The sequence below is a fragment of the Cuculus canorus genome, chromosome 19 (genome assembly GCF_017976375.1).
Source record: "Cuculus canorus isolate bCucCan1 chromosome 19, bCucCan1.pri, whole genome shotgun sequence".
Classification (NCBI taxonomy): domain Eukaryota; kingdom Metazoa; phylum Chordata; class Aves; order Cuculiformes; family Cuculidae; genus Cuculus; species Cuculus canorus.
The window spans coordinates 12,261,706-12,280,012 of record NC_071419.1 but is presented as its reverse complement, the minus strand read 5'-3'; the positions used below and the strand labels follow the sequence as shown (position 1 = coordinate 12,280,012).

At 50.5% G+C, this 18,307-nt stretch overlaps 1 protein-coding gene across 6 annotated transcripts in view; it reads right to left on the bottom strand.

Moving 5' to 3' along the window:
• Positions 1 to 2,677: 2,677 nt before the first annotated feature.
• Positions 2,678 to 18,307, bottom strand: part of RABL6 (RAB, member RAS oncogene family like 6) — a 64,585-nt gene continuing 48,955 nt past the window's right edge. For all 6 annotated transcript variants that reach the window (XM_054084494.1, XM_054084496.1, XM_054084497.1 and 3 more), the window contains 5 exons: positions 9,191 to 9,403; positions 8,224 to 8,575; positions 6,252 to 6,423; positions 4,341 to 4,390; positions 2,678 to 3,725 (listed from right to left, as the gene is read on the bottom strand). In XM_054084494.1, the coding sequence (XP_053940469.1) occupies positions 3,531 to 3,725; positions 4,341 to 4,390; positions 6,252 to 6,423; positions 8,224 to 8,575; positions 9,191 to 9,403 (982 nt within the window). In that variant the 3' untranslated portion in view covers positions 2,678 to 3,530. The remainder of the gene's footprint in view (positions 3,726 to 4,340; positions 4,391 to 6,251; positions 6,424 to 8,223; positions 8,576 to 9,190; positions 9,404 to 18,307) is intronic.

Below are 18,307 nucleotides of genomic sequence, written 5' to 3'. Positions count from 1 at the left end.
CACAGCAGCTGCACTGAGTCACAGCCCAGGAGATGCTGAGCGATAGGAGCTGCTAACTGTCATGCTGGATCAGCCCTCTCCAGGGACAGGCACAGCAAGGAACTCTCTCCAAAATAACCGCTGGGCACACAGCTTCTATCTGCGTCTCAGGTCAGCAGCAGAGCCCCAGTGGTCCCGGTCGGGATTCTATTGTCCTGTCTGCAAAGTTGACACAGAACCTCCTGCAGATGAGGGATAAATCCCAACTCCCCTCTCCTCCTGGAGGGCTGCCAGACCAGCCTGATGCTTGAGTGAGCAGCGGCTGCTCACCAGGCAGCTCTTGTACCGCAGAGGCTGGATCAGCAGCCGAGCTATCCCTGTTGGGGAGACGCAGTGGGTGGGAAGAGGGGATCTCGGAGTTACCTCTCATGACTTATCATCCTTGATCTGGCTTCACGCTGGAACGCTGGAAGCCAAGATGCAATCCTACCATGGCTGAGGGCCAGCGGATTGCCAGCAGCCACTGGTGGGGAGCAGTGCTGGAGGCTTTCAGGCAGGCGACTCCAGCAGCAGCCCCCACGGACAGGGCTGCGCTGGGAGCCAGTCCACAAATGCAGCGATAAATCTGTACTTTTCCCTCCTGCTGCTCTAAATCAACCAAGACGTTGTACAGCATGCAGCTCTGGGCAGCGTTAACTACAAGAAATTGCAGCTCCTCAGCCTCAAGCTCTTGGTTTTATTCTTGGATGACTGATAAAACCCAAAAGCAAATTCACTGGTACCTCTAGAGATGCTCACGGGGACTATTTATAACGATGTGATCCTGCAGAAGCTTCCCCATAATGACAGGCACGTACGCATATTTTTATATTTAGCTTATTCAAAAGACTGGGCACAGGAGAGCCCAGCTCAGACAGGGTCTATTTCTTTCCCCTCTCGTTCACGCTTGCCAGTGCTGGCTTACACCTCACGCTGTAGCCTTAAGCAGTTCAGCATTCCCAGAAAAAGGGAGATGACCAAGTGCAAAAAGGGTCTTTTTGCTGCTATTGCCCCCCCCACTCCTGCTTCCCCCACAGGGAGGGATTTCTCTGGTCCTGCTGCCAAAGCCAAAGCATGGCACACACCCTTGGGGGCTCTGGTTTAAGTACAGCTCCCGCATCTGCTTTTCTCTTTCCAAGGAGTATTCTGGAACACAATGACTCATCTTCACTTGTTTTTGTCTCAGCTCCTCGTGCTGACAAGGAACAGGAGCCGCAGGGAGTGTAAAGGCTCCTGCAGTGGCCAAATCTGGCCCAGGTGAAAGACAAACCCATGCCAAGATCGGTGTTTCCAGGGCAGTCAGGCGCCGGCGCAGCCTTCTGCTGAGAGCTGCGCTGGTGTGGGATTAGAGCTGAACCAAACTGTCGTCTCCCTTACGCTGCCTGAAACAGCAGCTCGCTCAGGACAGACCTCGGTTTTGGGGAAAAAACACGTGGTTTTGACATTCAACTTTTTTTCATACTGTACAATTTTCAATTCAGCGCTGTGTTCCAGAGCGTGGGAATTGGAACAGCAGGAGGAAGGGCAGTGGGATGCCCGTCTGTGCGACAGTCCTGGAGGGGCGTGCAGCCACTGTGCCGAGCAGACACACTCGCGCTGGAGAAGGAGATGTGCAGAGGCAGTTGTACAATAGAGCTTTATAGTCAGAATGGATTGTACCAGGTTTTTCGATGCAAAATGGAACATGACCCAGAATCTTCACAGAACAGGAGCACTTTCAGGAATGCAGTCAGACGAAGCTCTGCCCTTTCGCAACGAGAGGCCGCAAACCGGTCGTATCCCCATCCATTTTTTTCTCCCCAGATGTGCAAAGTTTGACCTGTACCATGCAATTTCTCTACAGCGTCCCATGAAATCTAGCAATGGGCAGAGAAGGAGGCAAACGCTGATGGCAAACAGACCTGAACAACACGCTGTTCATGCAGCAAAAACCCAGTTTATCGGGCAACAGTTACAAGTGCATTTTGGGGGCTGGGGAAAGAAAAAAAGAAACGGAGCAGGTAACGGCCAGCTGTTCAAGACAACTCTGGAATGGACAGCGGATCAAAAGAACACCTTGCTTTACAAGGATGTAGAAGGAAACTCCAGATTGGATTTCATGGTTGACATTTTACAACAAAAAGGGGAGAGGGAGAACAAAACTAAACCTCAAATCAACCTGCAAGCAACAGAGGAATGTAATGCACAGAATCTTGATGAAGCACCACCGTCTGAGCTTCGGAAGGGACACCAGAACCAAAACCAAAGCAGGTATGGAGAGCTAACAAGCTCCATCAAACATAGAGGCTGCTCACTGAGACACAGGCAAGTGCGAAGGGCTGGCCTGTAGTGCCCATCCAACGGCACCCAATGCTGCTGAGCAGGCACCAACCCATAGGCCCAAGTCCAAAGCAGAAATGAAAAGGCTTCCCAAACTCTTGGGGTAGGAGAAGGCTCCTCACTTGGGGCAGGGAAAGGCAGCACACCGGCTGCTGGGGGGCTCGGCAGGAGCTGGACTGGGAGCTGTGTGAGCCGCAGAGGTTGTCCCTCCGCGCAGGGGTGCAGCCCGTGTGTTACAGCATGACTGTAAAATGCCTGAGAAGCCAATGCCTTGCCATGCTAACACTTCCCTGTAGACAGTTCTGAAGCTCTGGATATCTTCATTTCCACGAGAGTCCCTGAGAGGTACTGAAGGGCGGGGATCCTAGTCTACACAAATTCGAGGGTAGGAAATGCAGGAAAGCACTCATTTTCCTCTCTCTTTTTCAGGTTAGCTTTGCACTTTGCATTGTTTTCCCAAACTGCATAGCAGCTTACGTGTAGTGTCTGAGACACTGGGGCCACGGAAATCAATGGGGCTTCATGAATTCCAACAGCAGCGCCAGTGAGTGCTAATAAAGCTGCTGTGCAGAAAGGTCCCGTTCCAAGGACTCCAAAATCACATGCGCTCTCTCTCACTCTGGCCTCGCGGCTGCTGTTTCAGAGAGCTGTACCATAGCATGACCTGCTTGATTTAAAGCTTATCAGCTGCTCGGTGGAGCAACAGCCAACACCACCTTTCTTATTAAAAAGTAGGAAGGATAAAAAGTTAAAGACTTGAGACAGGCGAGCACGATGCGTTCATGCGGCATGTTTTGTTGCACTCCTCTTAACAAGATAGGAATTTCAGGTGTGCAGGAGTGGGATATAGCAGGGGTGGAGCAGGAGGCCAGTCCCTGCTGTCTCTCACGCCTGCCAGCTCCCTGCCAGGGCATGTCTGGAAGGACAAAAAACAACAGCCTGGAAGCAGGCTTGGGAACCGTGCCCCAAGCCTTCCCCTTACTCAAGTACATCTCAGCTGGATTTTCTTTGTGTAACGAATGCACCAGACCAGCACACGCAGATGTAAAGCTTTTGTCTTGCCAGCTCTGTTTCAAGCGAATACACAGCAAACGGCCAAAGCTTTACACATCTGCGCCTGTCCTGGTGTGACTCCTAAGGAAAGATGGAGACAGCCATCAGAGAAGAGTCCGCTGCGCTTACAGGTGGCCAGTCTACAGCTCCTCATAGTCCCCACCTCCTCGCGGCTTGCTCACACTGGCTCCTCCTCCTCCAAGAAACGCCTCAAGTTCATCTATTTCATTTTTCTCCCTGCTCTTCTTTTTCTTTTTCTTTTTGTCTTCTTTGTTCTCCTCTTTTTCTTTGCTCTTCTTGTGTTTGCTCTTCTTCTTCGCTGACTTCTCCTCTTCCTGCAAAATGAGAACATTTTTATTAGTAAACCCTCTGAGTGCGCCAGTAACCCTGCATCTCTCTCCCTGGAACCTGGCCTGATGGGAACCTTTCTTTGGGTGAAGCCTCTACTACCGAGGCTGGCTTGGAGCTAATTCCAGAAGACCCCTCTGTGAGTTTGGACAGCAGAGAAGAACGACCATCTGGTTTATCTGTAGCAGTGGTCTGTCAGGCAGTTTGTGCCCGACACCACCATGGTATTGGAGGGGCAGAAATGTCAAAGACAAAGCCTCCTGCGGGCTTCCCTCGCTGCCTCTGCCATTAGCTCTGTCAGGGCCACCCCTCTGCTTGGACAAAGCCATGGTGCTGTCAACAGACTCCACCCAGCAGGGATACACTCCTCTATTTAATCCTACATTTTACAAACTCACGCATTGCCTTTTCCAAATGCAGCTGTTCTAAAAGTTTGCTTTTAAGCTGCAAAGTATTAAATGGTCTGCAGAATGCGGGAGGCATGGATCCAGCTGCAGGATGGAGAATGTAAGGAAGCCCACCAGGTACAAAGAGTACAGGGCCATCCCTCTCCTTGGCTGGGAGATGATACGGCAGGTCAACTCTGAGGAATTAAATAGTACCTCTTTGCTTTTCTTTTTCTTCTTCTTTTTCTCCTTAGAAGGTTGTTTATCTGTTCAAACAAAAAAAAAAATCAACATTGCATTTAATCAATTTAAGCCATAGGACATGGGATTCTGCCCTGACAACGAAATGCTCCACCCTAGAGTCTTGTGCAAAGGCGATCCTGACTCCTCTGGACACAATGCGGCCTTTTAGACACCAGCACAGGCCCCAACACCCACACCCCAACTTAACCAGATACATCTACGTTAACTACAAGAGTTATTCCACTAGACCAGGCTGCCCAAGGCCCCATCCATCCTGGCACTGAAAACCTCCAGGGATGGGGCAGCCACCACTTCACAGGGCAACTTGGATCAGGGCTTCCCCACCCTCACAGCAAAACATTTCCACCTAAGATCTCATCTCAATCTCCCCTCTTTCAGCATAAAATCGTTCCCCTTTGTCCTATCCCTGCACCCCCTGATCAAGAGCCCCTCCCCAGCTTTCCTCCTGGCTGAATGCTTTCTCCTTTCAGTATTGAGAGATCTCCCTGGATCCTTCTCTAAGATCCTCCTCTAAGATCTCTCTGGATCCTTCTCTTCTCCAGGCTCAAAAACCTCAACTGTCCCAATGAAAGGACCACTGAAGACAGCGTGCCAGGTGATGCGAACAGCCCAGTCCTCGCTGCTGTTCATACCCCGTATGGAAATCTAAGCACCACGAGGGCACAGCGTCAGTGCTGCAGCCCTGCTCTACAGGGGTGGCTACTTTCATGGTATCATTCGAGCCCCAGGGTCCATGACTGCCAAACCATTTGTCCCAGGTTATTGTGGTTGATGACCTCGCTGCTAATTAGACTGCAGAACATCCACTGCCTTTGCACAAGAACTCCTTGATCAGGACAGCGTCTACCTGGCTGTTTTACAGAAGGGTTTGTAACTGCACCACGTTTCACCCGTGTATTTGATTGCCAATTTTACCTACACATTCCTTCCCTTGGTTGATCTGCACATACTAGTCAGCCACGGAGAAGTCTAATTACTGCTCAAGCTCCAGCTGACTGACTAGCAAGATGTGGTTTTATACTTATCTGAGAAAGAGGAGATCGGAGAAACCCATGCTGAATTATTAAAGATGCTACACTGAAGTTATTTTATTGACCTGGGCCTCTGCAGATGCACTTGGAACTATTTCAAGTTGTGCTATTCATCAGCTCCAAGTAACAGAGCCGATGAAGCCATCGCAGCCTGTGACACCTTGCTTACACTTTTGGAATAGTTACTCAAACAGATCTTACTCTGGTGCTGCTTACAGCTTTTTCTCCCTTTAAGTCTTTAACTTATCGTCTTTCGTGGTGCCATCAGGGGCAGATCTATAGAAAGTCACTTTGCAGTAATGCCAAGACAGCAGAAATGATCTGTGCGAGTAAGATTTTTTTCCCTCAGGGGACGAGGAAACAAAGAAATGCCTGATGAATGCTTAGATTGTGAGCAGAACCCCACCCCACCTCTCCCAAAAATAGAAGAGTGAATCGGCAGGGTCTGTCAGAGCTTTTTGCTCAAATTGATCCAAATTCTTGAGGGGGAGGACACTGTGGTGCTGAGTGCCTCTTCCCAGGCATGTGAGGCTGAGTGCGAAGCCTCATACAGCTTCAGAAAGCTGTGCTCCTGCTTCCAGCTGGGGCAGAAATAATACCAGTCTGATGCCACGGATGAGCCCTGCTCCCCCTACTCCCCACAGGGAAAAACTTAAAGAAAGTGATTTATGCTGTGTTAAATCGCATTAAAGACTCACACAGGGCACTGCGTGAGGTTACAGGCTATTTTCTTTAGTGCAAATTGGTTTGCTTGCACACTGGAACCATTTTTGAACAAACAGATGTCTGACAACCAAAATCAGCAAGAGTGGAAGGAAGGTGTGACCTTTACCTTCCTCACTGCTCTCCTTGGGGCCAGCTTCTTCCAAACCCAAACCAAAGAGATCTGAGTCATTTTTCAGTTTAAAGGAATGGACTGCTGATTTCACAGGCTGGGGCGGCTGGGCCAACGAGGTCTCGTCATCGGATATTTCAGAGAGATCTTCCCGGACCGGGAATTCATCCTACAGACAGGGAAAGGCAGACAACAGAGAAGAATCTTTCAGCCAAAACCTCTAAACATTTTGTATACAAAGCCGTCAGAAGTCAGCAGGGGAGGAGGAGGGAAGGCAATGGCAGCCAAACCAAGCTGTTATTGCCTGGAAATCAACACCCTTGATCTTACCAGCTCTAGTTCTTGCCTTGGTAAAATATCTTGGTAGTGTTAGTACTGGAAAATGTGCTCTGATAACTTAACATTCGTTCTATCAAAATTGAATTTTTGATGTAAAGGGATAAAATGAGATCTTCAACTGTGTTCATTCAACAGCATCAGCCTCTACCTGCCCTGGAGAGGCACCTCTGCTCTGGGGAAAATCAAATCTAACAGGCTGAAAACCTGGCAGACAAAATCTTTCTCCTGCATAGCTCTGAGGGGTCTCAGCTGGGCTAAGGGAGCGGGCTGTGTTTGCAGAGACTTCACCGAGTCAAACGAGAATGTGCTCCCAGGGCAAATCTGGCCCTTCGACGTGGGCTAAACCCCAGGATGTTGCAGAGACTGGACATGGCCCAAAAATCCTCTGTCTCTGCACGATGAGAATGGAAATGAAGTTTAATGGTTTTCCGATACCTGCCAACTGATCCTCATCAGAATTCATTACCCACCCTTTCTTTGTACCCTCCGTCCTGACCAATACAGCCTTGCGTAGCTGCTGGCCCAGGCAACACCCTCTCCTCCCAGCTAATGAAGGTGGTTTTGCTGTGTTCCCTGCCTGCTAAACCTTGAACTTGGAAAGCATTCTCAGGTTGTGGGGCATCTCCCTGATACACTGTTGTGATTCAAACTCCTTCATGAACCCCATTTCTCATTATCGCATGCTATGAGAAGTAAACTGACTGCAAATACTTCTGCTTTCATATTACAGTGCTGGGAAAATCAGGTACTGAAACTGCTAAATGAATGGAAAATTCCTTAATAAATAGCATGACACAGACGCAAGGTCAAAGAAACTGGGACAACTGTCCTTTCCGCAGGATCCTGGAATGCTGCATATGCATAAAACACCCTGAACACCAGCTAACGCAGGCACTGGGAGTACCCTTGGGCAGCAACTGCTCATCCCAAATCATGGTTAGCAGTTCCTAGAGATTGCTCTGCTGCCTGTGAATTTCTGAAATCAGGGATATCCAGAGCCACAGCAGCAAGTTCCCACCAGCCCAGAGAAGATGCTTGTGTTTTCTCCATCTTTAACACAGGATAGGTGCAGAGGGAACACCCGCTGCACACTGCGTTGGAGCAGGCACCTGCAGGCAGCCTGAAGCAGCTGCCCACATGTTCAGTGCCACAGAGACGTTACAGCTAACCTGGCTGTGCCGGGAAGTCCTTCCCCAAGAGGCTTCTCCTACTTCAGTAAGGAGCTTTGCCAAGCAAATTTTATTACGGTCTTTTGATGGCTGAGCTGACTGTAGGGAGCTCACTTGTGCTCCCTCTCTGGCACGCAGACACTTCTATATGTGAAGCTTTGGGTGGAAAACCATTTGCTTTGTGTTATATTTTACACCGTCTGCACTGCTGGCCTGACCATGCTTTGGACTTAATGTGAATAAACAACACATTAAAACCTGCAAACACAAACCTCATTGCTGCATGGCTTTAACCAGAGACCATCAGTGGGTTTGTGCTTATATCGGTCTCTTCAGGTTGCTTAGCACCTGACTCACTGCGACTGCCGCGGAGAGATGGGAAAGCAGATGAAAGCTCTGCTCGGAGAGCATTTCAAGCTCAGCTTCGCAGCAGCACAAGGCAATTCATGCACATTATTTACCTTTTTCTTCTTCTGGCTGTCAGAATCCTCACTTTCAAAGTCTGGATCATCCATTACAAATGAGAGCATCTGAGTAGCTATTGGTCCCTCTTGATCACTATCAGACTCCTCTGGCTTTTCCTCTTTGACCACTTTCTGCTTGAGAGCATGTCCTTTGCTTTGGGAAGTGGTCTTTGGGGCCTGGATGGCTGCTGGGGTGGCAGCAGCAGCAGCAGTGGGCAGGCTGGTGTTCACCTTGCTGCTGCTATTTCTTTCGGACCCAGAACGGGGAGGTAAACTGTCAGGAGGCTTCGGGTCAGTTGCTTTGGTCAAAATTGCTTCACTTTGTGGTTTCAGAGAATTTCTGGAAGACCTGAGAAGAAAGAAACAAATTGTCAGAGCCTGTCCACACTCCCACACTGTGAAACAAAGCACAAACATCAATTAACAGCCGAGCCTGCCTCAAGGGCTGCAATGTGCATCTCAGCAGGAGAGGCAGCTCATCCTGGGGCTGTGTGCTCAAATACATGCCGCTCAGGGGCTGAGGATGGTCCTCATCCCTAAGGATGCTCCCACACAGGTGCCTGTGCCAGCAGGCCATGCCTGACTGTCTCCCGAGATGTGCTATGTGGAGAACACGATCCAGCCCATCGTTCTCCAGCACAGGGGGTGGTGAGTGAGTCCCACTCCCCTCACCACAAGACTCGCCTCCTCTGGCCTCTTCACACCATTCCGGACAATCAGCCACAGCCTCATGTCCAAACTGGAGAAAAAGGCTGGGCTGTTCCCAAACAGCAACCACAGGAGCCAAGATGCAGTGCAGGAAACACTGAACAAAGCACTCACACCTGAAGTAAAATGCAGCCCCAGCTGGGAGATGAAGGAACAGGCTGATGGAGACACCAGTATCTCGCAGAAGCCAGCAGAAGTCAGCGGCAGGACTGAGAAGAGGCCAGCAAAGCCCTACAATTCAGGCTGTGCTTCATACCTTTTTTTTTCCTGCTCTGTGTCGATGTCTTCATCAGGTAGGAGTATGACCTTAGAGTCCTTCACATCCTCCTCTTCCTCACTGGAGAGGGTGATGTTCTTGCTGGGCACCCGTTCTGCTGCCAGCACGGGTCTGCTGGGGATTTTGTCATCCAGGTCCAGGTCATCTTGGAAACCTGCAACCATGGGGTTCCCTCCAGGCGCCTCTCCATCACTGCAAAACAGACAACGGTCAGACAGAGCTGCCCCAGGGTGTGCCAGGGCAGATGTGTCTCCCCTTGCAAGCACACTGTCACTCGCTTGGCTTTTCTGGCCAACTCTGGGACTCGCGTCCCTCAGCTTGCAGCAGCCGCACTGCCAGCCCTCCCCCTGCCCCATTCGGGCTGGACCTGTGCCCGTGGCCTGCAGGGTGGCACAAGTCCTGCACAGAACTGGCTGTAGGACGATATGGTGCAGAGTGGCTGTTGCTGCTTCAGCTGAACATAAGTGGCTGGAAAAGGGGAACAGTGCTACAGTTCCTGTTGCTTTGGCTCTAAGGATCAGCCAATTAAACTGGGGGAACTGCCTCCCTGTTCTGGTTTGAGCTGAGGCAGAACCAGTTTCTGACTTCAGCTCAGTCTCATCTAAGTAACTTCATTTTCTGAAAGCTCACTGCATGCTTTCAGAGTTTCTCCCTGGCAGGGATCACACGGGCATTGGGATGCAGAAAGGCCACTGCTTACACTTACCCCTATGGTAGTTGAGGCCATCCTAGAGCTGGGGAAGTCGTAAGGGAAAGAGGTGAAAAAGGCCACAGCTGCAGTGGGGAGTGGACAGGAGAGCTGACCCCAAACTGACCAACAGAGGATTCCATCCCATAGACGTCACACTTGCTAGAAAATGAGAGATCACGAGGGTCTCGCTCTCTCCTGCAATGGCCAGCGTCCGGTGAGGACCTCGTCTGCCCCTGATCCCGGATCCGTGCGTTTCTGAGTCCAGACCCTCAGCCCAGCGCTCTCCCAGCCTTGGAACCTTTCCCTCATGTCTGCTCTGCAGCTTCTGTGGGGACGGAGTCATTAAGGGGTGGGGTGGGGGTGCGACCTAGGTTTTACTAGTGTATTATTATTATTATTTCATTAAAACTGTAGTTTTAGTTTCCAACCTGCAAGTCTTTTTCTCCCATTTCCCTTTCCCCAGGGCTGGTGGGAGGGAGGAAGGGAACTGGGAGCCCAACTGTTTGGTTTTAGCTGCTGAAATTGGACAGGCCAGGGCTAAACTGTGACACTCCCTTCATCTCCACACCTTGTAATAAACCCCCATCGCACACTGCCACTGCTACGCGAATTCACTCGCAGCTATTTGCTGCCTGGAACTGCTTCTCTTCCTCTGCTGCTCCCAGACATCGTAACCACGCGTTAACGTTCCCCAAATTAAATTAACCTAAGGACGCACTTTTAGAGCTGGGAGCCTGTCACTCCCTGGATGTAACACACTTATGTGTTCAGAGGCAGCTCGATCAAGAGCCTCATAGCTGAAATTACCAGCCAAGAATTCTTGTCTGAATGTCCCCGGGACTCACAACTGCAATATTTTCTGAAGGATTTGCTCGTGTCAGGAATACAGATTTTTCCCCAGGCTCGGCTGACAAGCCTTTGTATCACCTTTCCTCATTCCATTTCCTTTGTCTGCAACAGATACTTAGTTCCTTTCCGATACTCCACCACACACCGTCCTTTTAATGACTTGATATGGATTGTACAAACAGCCTTCTTTGTTATTTGGAGACAAACCAGAATGATTGTATAGTAGAACAGATTAGATTTGAGAGGCCCAAAAGGCTTCACAATAATCCTAAAATCCTTAATCTGGAAGGAAGTGGTGTTTCCAGTCTCTAGACTGTTCCCACTCACCAGGGTGCTCCCAGCCTCTAGGCTGCTCCCAGTCACCGCGCTGTTCCCAGTCAGTAGCATGTGGCCTGCATGTGCTGCTGAGATAAGAAATGCCAAGGCCCAAACGCAGCCCGGCTGATTGTGCCACTCACTCTGCCTCTTTTCAGGGCTGGTTACTGGTTTACAAAATACTTTTAAAGAATTACTACCTCTGCCTGCAGACAATGCAGTTATTTGTGACACAGGGGACATTACGCTTGCCACAACCAGAACAGAACATTGAGAGCGATTACGATCAATGTGTGTCTGGGTTAGGGAGCCAGGATCTGCACACTGGGGACATCCAGTCCCTCTTCCGCTCCCAGTGTGGTTCCCTCTGCTTTCCGGGCTCACAGCACAGCTCCCAGTGAGCACAGCCAGGCTGCTGAAAGCCCCGGCCTCGCTAACACTGCTGCTCTCATCCTGCGCCAGAAAGGTGGCGTACAGCCCGTCCCAGACAAAGGAGGGGAAAACCAGTGCCCAGAGCAGCCTGTGCGGCTGGAGGACTTCAAAGCCAGCAGTTTCTGAGATCTGCAACACACTGGCAGGGTTTCCTCTTGAAATGCGCAGCAGAGAAGATGGAGTTGGTTCCTAACAATGGCAGGATATTATTCTGGAATAATGACATTGCGTTTCTTTAACACATCACTGCTCTATTAAGCACGGGGGCTCTTTGGAGATCACTGCCGCTCTCCTTCCATCACGCACCAGACATGACTCGCAGCCTTTAAAGCATTCCCAGTCCAAACGGTCCGTCCACGTGTGTACGCACACCCACACAAAGTGGGTCATTGCCCTTTGCAGTGGATGCGCTGCCTCTATCTATAACTTCCACACAAATTGTTGAACGACAGCTCAGGAGCAAAGCAATGGAGTGAATATATGTCAGGAAAATCACTCCTGCAGTTCAAACAAGGTCTGACAATGCAAAATTAGGATCAGCTTGTGGTCCTGGGATTCCAGCTGGAAGGAATTCAGAACATACAAAACTAAGCACATTGCACCGCTCTCTCCAACGCCTGACGTGTGGCCAAGCCTGCGTTAGTGCTGAGCCGACGTGTTGGCAGCACAGGTACCCACCAAAAACAACTACACTCGCCGAGGTCTGCATCTGAGCCAGTGATCACAGAGCACGTTAGGGTTTCCTCAGCGAGCATGGAACGTGTGCACGGAACGGCTGCTGGGCATGAGAGAAATCCTGCCGCAACCCAAGGCCATGGTCTCAAACCCGGACTGACCATGTTCCACCAGTCCTGCCGTGCGGCAAGCAAAGCCAGCCCCACAGCCAGCCAGCAGAATCCTCCTGCCACAGCAGTTTTTGGGGCTAGAGAAAGAGGAAAAAACCAAACCCTAATAAAGCAGGTAAGATGAAGGAATCACAAGCCAAGGGACAAGCCTGCATGGTCACATTCTAGGAGACGGGGATCTTCCAGTGCGCACCAGTGTCCTCAGCCTCCCTCACCCGGCCGAGTGCAGCTGGGTACCACTGCATCAAAAACAGAGCCATAAAAGCAGTGAACCAGCTCAGATGCAAGGACAAGGAAATCTAATCAATGCTTACGATAAATATCTGGGATGCTGAGGAGACAGAACAGGAATACTGTCAGGGACAGCAAAAACTCACTTTCAGACACCCACAGCCCCCACCCATGAACCCAGGCCAGATGGATCCAGTGGGAGCGAAGTGGGGAGCCTATCTGGAGCCAGATCAGCTCATCCAGTGCAACCACAGCCACAGCAGCTCAGGGCATCGGGCTACAGAGCAGCAAATTAAGTTCTGAAACAGCAAACTGGGAGGCTGAACTGCTTTGCTAATTAGCCAGTAAGGGAACTGACTCAGGAAGCTCTCTTTATTGCAAGCCAGAGAACCATGATGTGCCATTAAGTAAACCCCAGGACTCTATTAATCTCTGTGGATCCTTGCTGGGATTTAGCTATAGAGACACCCAAAGCTGTCTGAGTCTCGGTAGCAGTTTAAGTCTCAGCAGCCGTCAGATTTCTGGGCAAGAGCAGCCCCGTTCTGCAGGCACGCTCTGGGTAAAAAAGGTGCTTATTCCTAACATCACTCCTTCCTGGATTCAGGAGAGCAGCCTTTGGCCTCTTCAAAGATCTGCCTGGCAGAGTCCTGTAAGGTAAGGTCCTGGAGGGAAGAAGGGCCCAAGAAAGTTGGTTCATATTCAGGGATCAGCTCCTCCAAGCTCAACAGTGGCCATCCCAGCGTCTAAGGAGTCAGGCAAAATGCTAGGAGGTCTGCATGGATGAACAAGGAGCTCCTGGACAAACTCAAACACAAACCCAAAGCACAAATGCAAAGTGGATGCAAAGATGAGTAACCCGGGAGGATTTAATCCAGGAATGAAATCAGGAAAGCTAGAGCCCAAAGGGAATTGAATCTGGCCAGGAATGTCAAGGACAACAAGAAGGACTATTATACATCGTTGACAAAGGAAGGGAAGGGGAAATGTGAGCATGTTGCTCAATGAGGAGATCCTTGTCACACAGGCCACAGAGAACCACAGCCCGGTCAGCCTCACCTTGATCCCTGAGGAGGCGATGGAGCAGCTAATCCTGCAAACAATTTCCAGGCACGTGAACAACAAGAAAACCATCAGGAGAAGCCTGTATGGATTTACCGAGGGCACATCACCCCTGATTGACTTGATAGAAGTCTATGATGCAATAACTGTCCTGGTAGATGAGAGGAGAGCAGTGCATACCTGGCCTTCACTAAGGTCTATGATGCTACCTTCCGTAAGATCCTTGTTGGGAAGCTGTTGATGCACAGGCTGGATGAGCAGGCAGTGAGGTGGACTGGAAACTGGCTGAATGGCTAGGCCGAGATGTGCTGTGATCTAGTTGGAGGCCAGTGCTGTACCCCAGGGATCAGTACGGGGCTCAGTTCCATGTACCATCTCCATTAATCATGGGGATGATGGGGCAGGGTGCACCCTCAGCAAGTCTGCATGTGACACCAACCTGCGGGGAGTGGCTGATGCACCAGAGGATCACGTTGTCACCCAGAGAGACCCGGACAGGCTGGAAAAATGACCTCAGAGGAACTTCCTGAAGTTTAGCCAGGGAAAGTGTAAAGCCCTGTCCCCGGGGAGGAACAGTCCCAAATATTGATCCATGTTGGGGACCACCAGCTGGAAAGCAACTTGGCAGAAGAGGGCCTGCGGGTGCCACAATGAACCTAAGTCAGCAAGGTGTCCCTGTTGGTCGAGGGAGGGGATCCTTCGCCTCCGCTCAGCACTGGTGAGGCCACACTCGGAGCCCTGTGTCCAGATCTGGCTGTTCTGCAGTACAAGAGACATGGGTACACTGAAGAGAGGCCAACAAAGGGCAACAAAGATGATTAACAACTGGGACACCTCTCACATGAGGAAAGGCTCTCTCACATGAGAGCTGGGACTACTTTCCCTGGAGCAGAGAAGATGTGGAGGGACCTGGTCAATGTATTTAAACACCTGAAGGAGGATGCAAAGAAGATGAAGCCAGGCTCTTCTCTCAGTGCTGCCCAATGACAGGACAAGAGGCAGGACAAACTGAAACACAGGAGGCTCCCTGTGAACACCAGGAAACACTTCTTCCACTGAAGGTGACGAGCACCAGCACAAGCTGCCAGAGAGGCTGTGGAGCTTCCATCCACAGAGATATTTAAAAACGATCTGGATGTGATCCTGGGCAAACAGCTCTGGGTGGCCCTGGCTGAGCAAGGAGGTTGGACCAGATGATCTCCAGAGGTGCCTTCCAACATCTGTGACTCTGTGACTGTAAGGATCTCTGCTTCACATGTGAAACACACTGTGCGCTGAGGTGTTCTTGCATGAGCTGACTGTTAGAGTCTTGTGTACGGACAGGCAGGCAATTCCACTATTTTGGGTGAGGGAACTGACTTCTCAAGTTCTCAACACAGAGCCCATTATTCTGATATATCTCCAACAGCTCTGTAGTTTGAGAGCTTACCCTGGCTTACAGCACAACTGGAAGAAGTGCTGGTAAGATGCGCAAGTTCAACACTCAGATATCTGCTTAGAAATGGTCAGGAGACCTCTATGCCCTCAGGCTTCGTTCCTCACTCAGATGCAAGGGAGAACCAGCTTCCAGTACTCCATTTTTTAAAACCAATAAAATCCCCAATAGGTTTGAGTGGCTTCACAGGAGAACTTGTGTGTTCTTTAGGTCAGAGACAAATTTCTGCAGCAGTAGATTTTGTTGCAGCTACAACAACCCACTCACTGCAGCAGAAGCTGATCATTAGGGATGGTGCTTACAGAACTCATGTTGCTCCTGGGTGTCACCGGGCTGTAATTTGCATCTTGAAGGAAATCAGTCATTGCAGGTGATGGTAGGAACCACATCCACATCTCTGAATTCCAGAATATCTGTCTTATCATGGTAGGCCTTCTTTGGCAAGAAACAGAATTGCCAGACCATTGAGAGAACTGTGTGAATTATAGGAGAAACCAGAGTAGGACATGGATGCCAAGCTGCAGAGAATGAAGGAGCATCTGAATCAGCAGCAATGTGGTGCATGGTCTTCTCCTAGGGAAGCAGAGATATTCTAACTGCAGATGGCAACCACTGACATCAAAGGATAAGCTGTGAACAAGTGTCCACTCTGTGCTCTGTGAAAGTCCAAAGGTGTTGGATGAAGCTGTGAACCACTACCCTCTCCATGCTCTGTGAAAGCCCAAAGGTGCTGGATGAAGCTGTGGATGAGGGTCCTCTCTGTGCTCTGTGAAAGCCCAAAGGTCTTTCTCTTTCTGCCCCCACCAGCTCATATGGCTGGAACGCTACCAAGCCTGGGGACAAAGCACAGAGTGGCATCACAGCAGCCAAGAACGTGACAACTCTACAACCAAGGAGCAGGGCTCTTGCACAGCTGTTTGAGATGTTTGCTGTTGGTGTAGCTTAACACCTGGCATTCTGGAGAAGAGAAGCCTCTGTAGAGCACCCAGCCTCCTCCCCACAGCCAGAACTGCAGCTCAGGAGCTTCAAGGGCACAGGATCCAGTCCTCTAGTAAACACCAGGAAGGTTGGGCCTGGCTCTCCTGACATTTCCTTGTTCGACACAGAAAACACCCCAGTTCAGCCCCCGCTGCAGGACAGATGCTCTGTATGCCAGCATGCTGCTAGAAAGCACCACCTTTTATTATTTATTTCTTTTTTTTTCTCTTTTTTTTTTAACACACCCGCATGTTCTGCAACCAAAAGGGATGATGATCCAGGCTGACCGGCATCAGACAGGCATTACGCCTCACACACAGCACTGATTTCGAGTTGTTGTGGATGAACTGGAAAACACTAAATCATGACAAAGATGTCAAAAGACACAGAACGCACCTAATCCAGAGATGAGCTGTATCATCGCTTAATTACTCTCCTGGTTAATCCAATGAAGATGACAAGAGGCAGCCAGCAACTGCTGCTTGAAGCAGAGGGCTGCCGAGCCTGTGAGTGTGCTGAGGTCACCTCCTCGGTGACAGCCTGCTCTCAGACAGCTCACTGCACATCCTCTTGCCTGAGCAGCCCAGCAGACACAATCCCTTCTCCCGTTTTTTGGTTAAAAAACATCAAAGCCCAGAAAAGAAAAAAAAGAAAAGGAAGAAAAAAAAATCCAGCCTACAGTGTAAGCACAGCTCTGAGCCATTCGGAGGAGAGAGTTATGGAATCACAGCATCATGTAATGGTTTGTGTTGGAAGGGACCTTCAACACCCATCCAGTTCCAACCCCCGGCCAGGGGCAGGGACATCTCCAACCAGATCAGGTCACTCAGAGCCCCATCCAACCCGGTCTGGAATATTTCCAGGGATGAGGCAGCCACCCTGGGTCAGGGCCTCTCCATCCGCACATGAAAACATCTTTTCCTAAGATCTCATCTCAACCTCCCCTCTTTCAGCACAGAACTGTTACCCCTCATCCTATCCCTCTACTCCCTGACCCAGAGCCCCTTCCCAGCTTCCCTGGAGCTCCTTTCGGCACTGGAAGCTGCTCTAAGGTCTCACAGAAGCCTTCTCCAGGCTGAACAACCTGAACTCTCAGCCTCTCCACGTACAGGAGGCCCTCTAGCCCTCAGATCATCTCCGTGGCCTCCTCTGGACTCACTCCAACAGCTTCATGTCCTTCCTGTGCTGAGGACTCCAGAACTGGATGCAGGACTTCAGGTGGGGTCTGTCCAGAGCCGAGCAGAGGGGCAGAATCCCTTCCCTACTGGTCTCACTGCTCTGGATGCAGCCTAGGACACGGTCAGTTTCTGGGCTGTGAGCACACATCGCTGGCTGATGTGGAGCTCCTCATCCTCCAGCACCCCAAGTCCTCCTCAGGGCTGCTCCCAATCCATTCTCCGCCCAGCCTGCGTTGATAGTGGGTACTGCCCTGACCCAGGACCTGGACCATGCATTTGGCCTTGTTGAACTTCATGAGGTTCCCATGGACCCACTTCTCCCGCTTGCTCTGGATGCCATCTGACCTTCAGGCATGTCAACCACACCACTCAGCTTGGTGTTCTCTGAAAACCTGCTGAGGGTGAGCTCAATCCTGCTGTCTGTGTCAGCGATGAAAATACTAAACAACACTGGTCCCAACACGGACCCCTGAGGGATACCACTCATCACTGAGATCCACCCAGACACTGAGCCGTGACCACTACTGTCTGGATGTGATCATCCAGCCAATTCCTTATCTACCACACAGCATCAAATCCATAACTCTCCAACGTAGAGAGAAAATGCTGTGAAGGAACATCTGAAATGCATGGAGAGAAAGAAAGGCACCTGCTAAGACTTCTCTGGAATCTGCAGTGACACTCCTGAGGGAGCACGACCCTCTCCACCCTTTCTTTTAGTGTCCTATCAAGCCATGGAGTGTCCTCAAGAGTCACCCAACAAACACAAAGCCCTTTACAACGCCTCAAAAATGGCAGTGCCAGGCCGCAAAGGAGCTTGGCCACGCTTTGGGCCTCTGCAGTGGGAACTTATTCTTAGGTAAAACTTAATATTCCCACAGAGTGCACTGTGCTCCAGAGAGAAAACATCTCCAACGGTTCAGCACGTCCGGGTGGAGGGGAAATCTCTTTCAGACCCAAATGCTTTGACTGCTGTTTCTCTTTCCCAGGGAGAGGTGTGTACCATTAACTGGAAGACAGGGAACACTGTGACTAACTGTCCCACGGCCAGAAAGGCTCCGGAACAGCTGGTGGCTCTGCAGT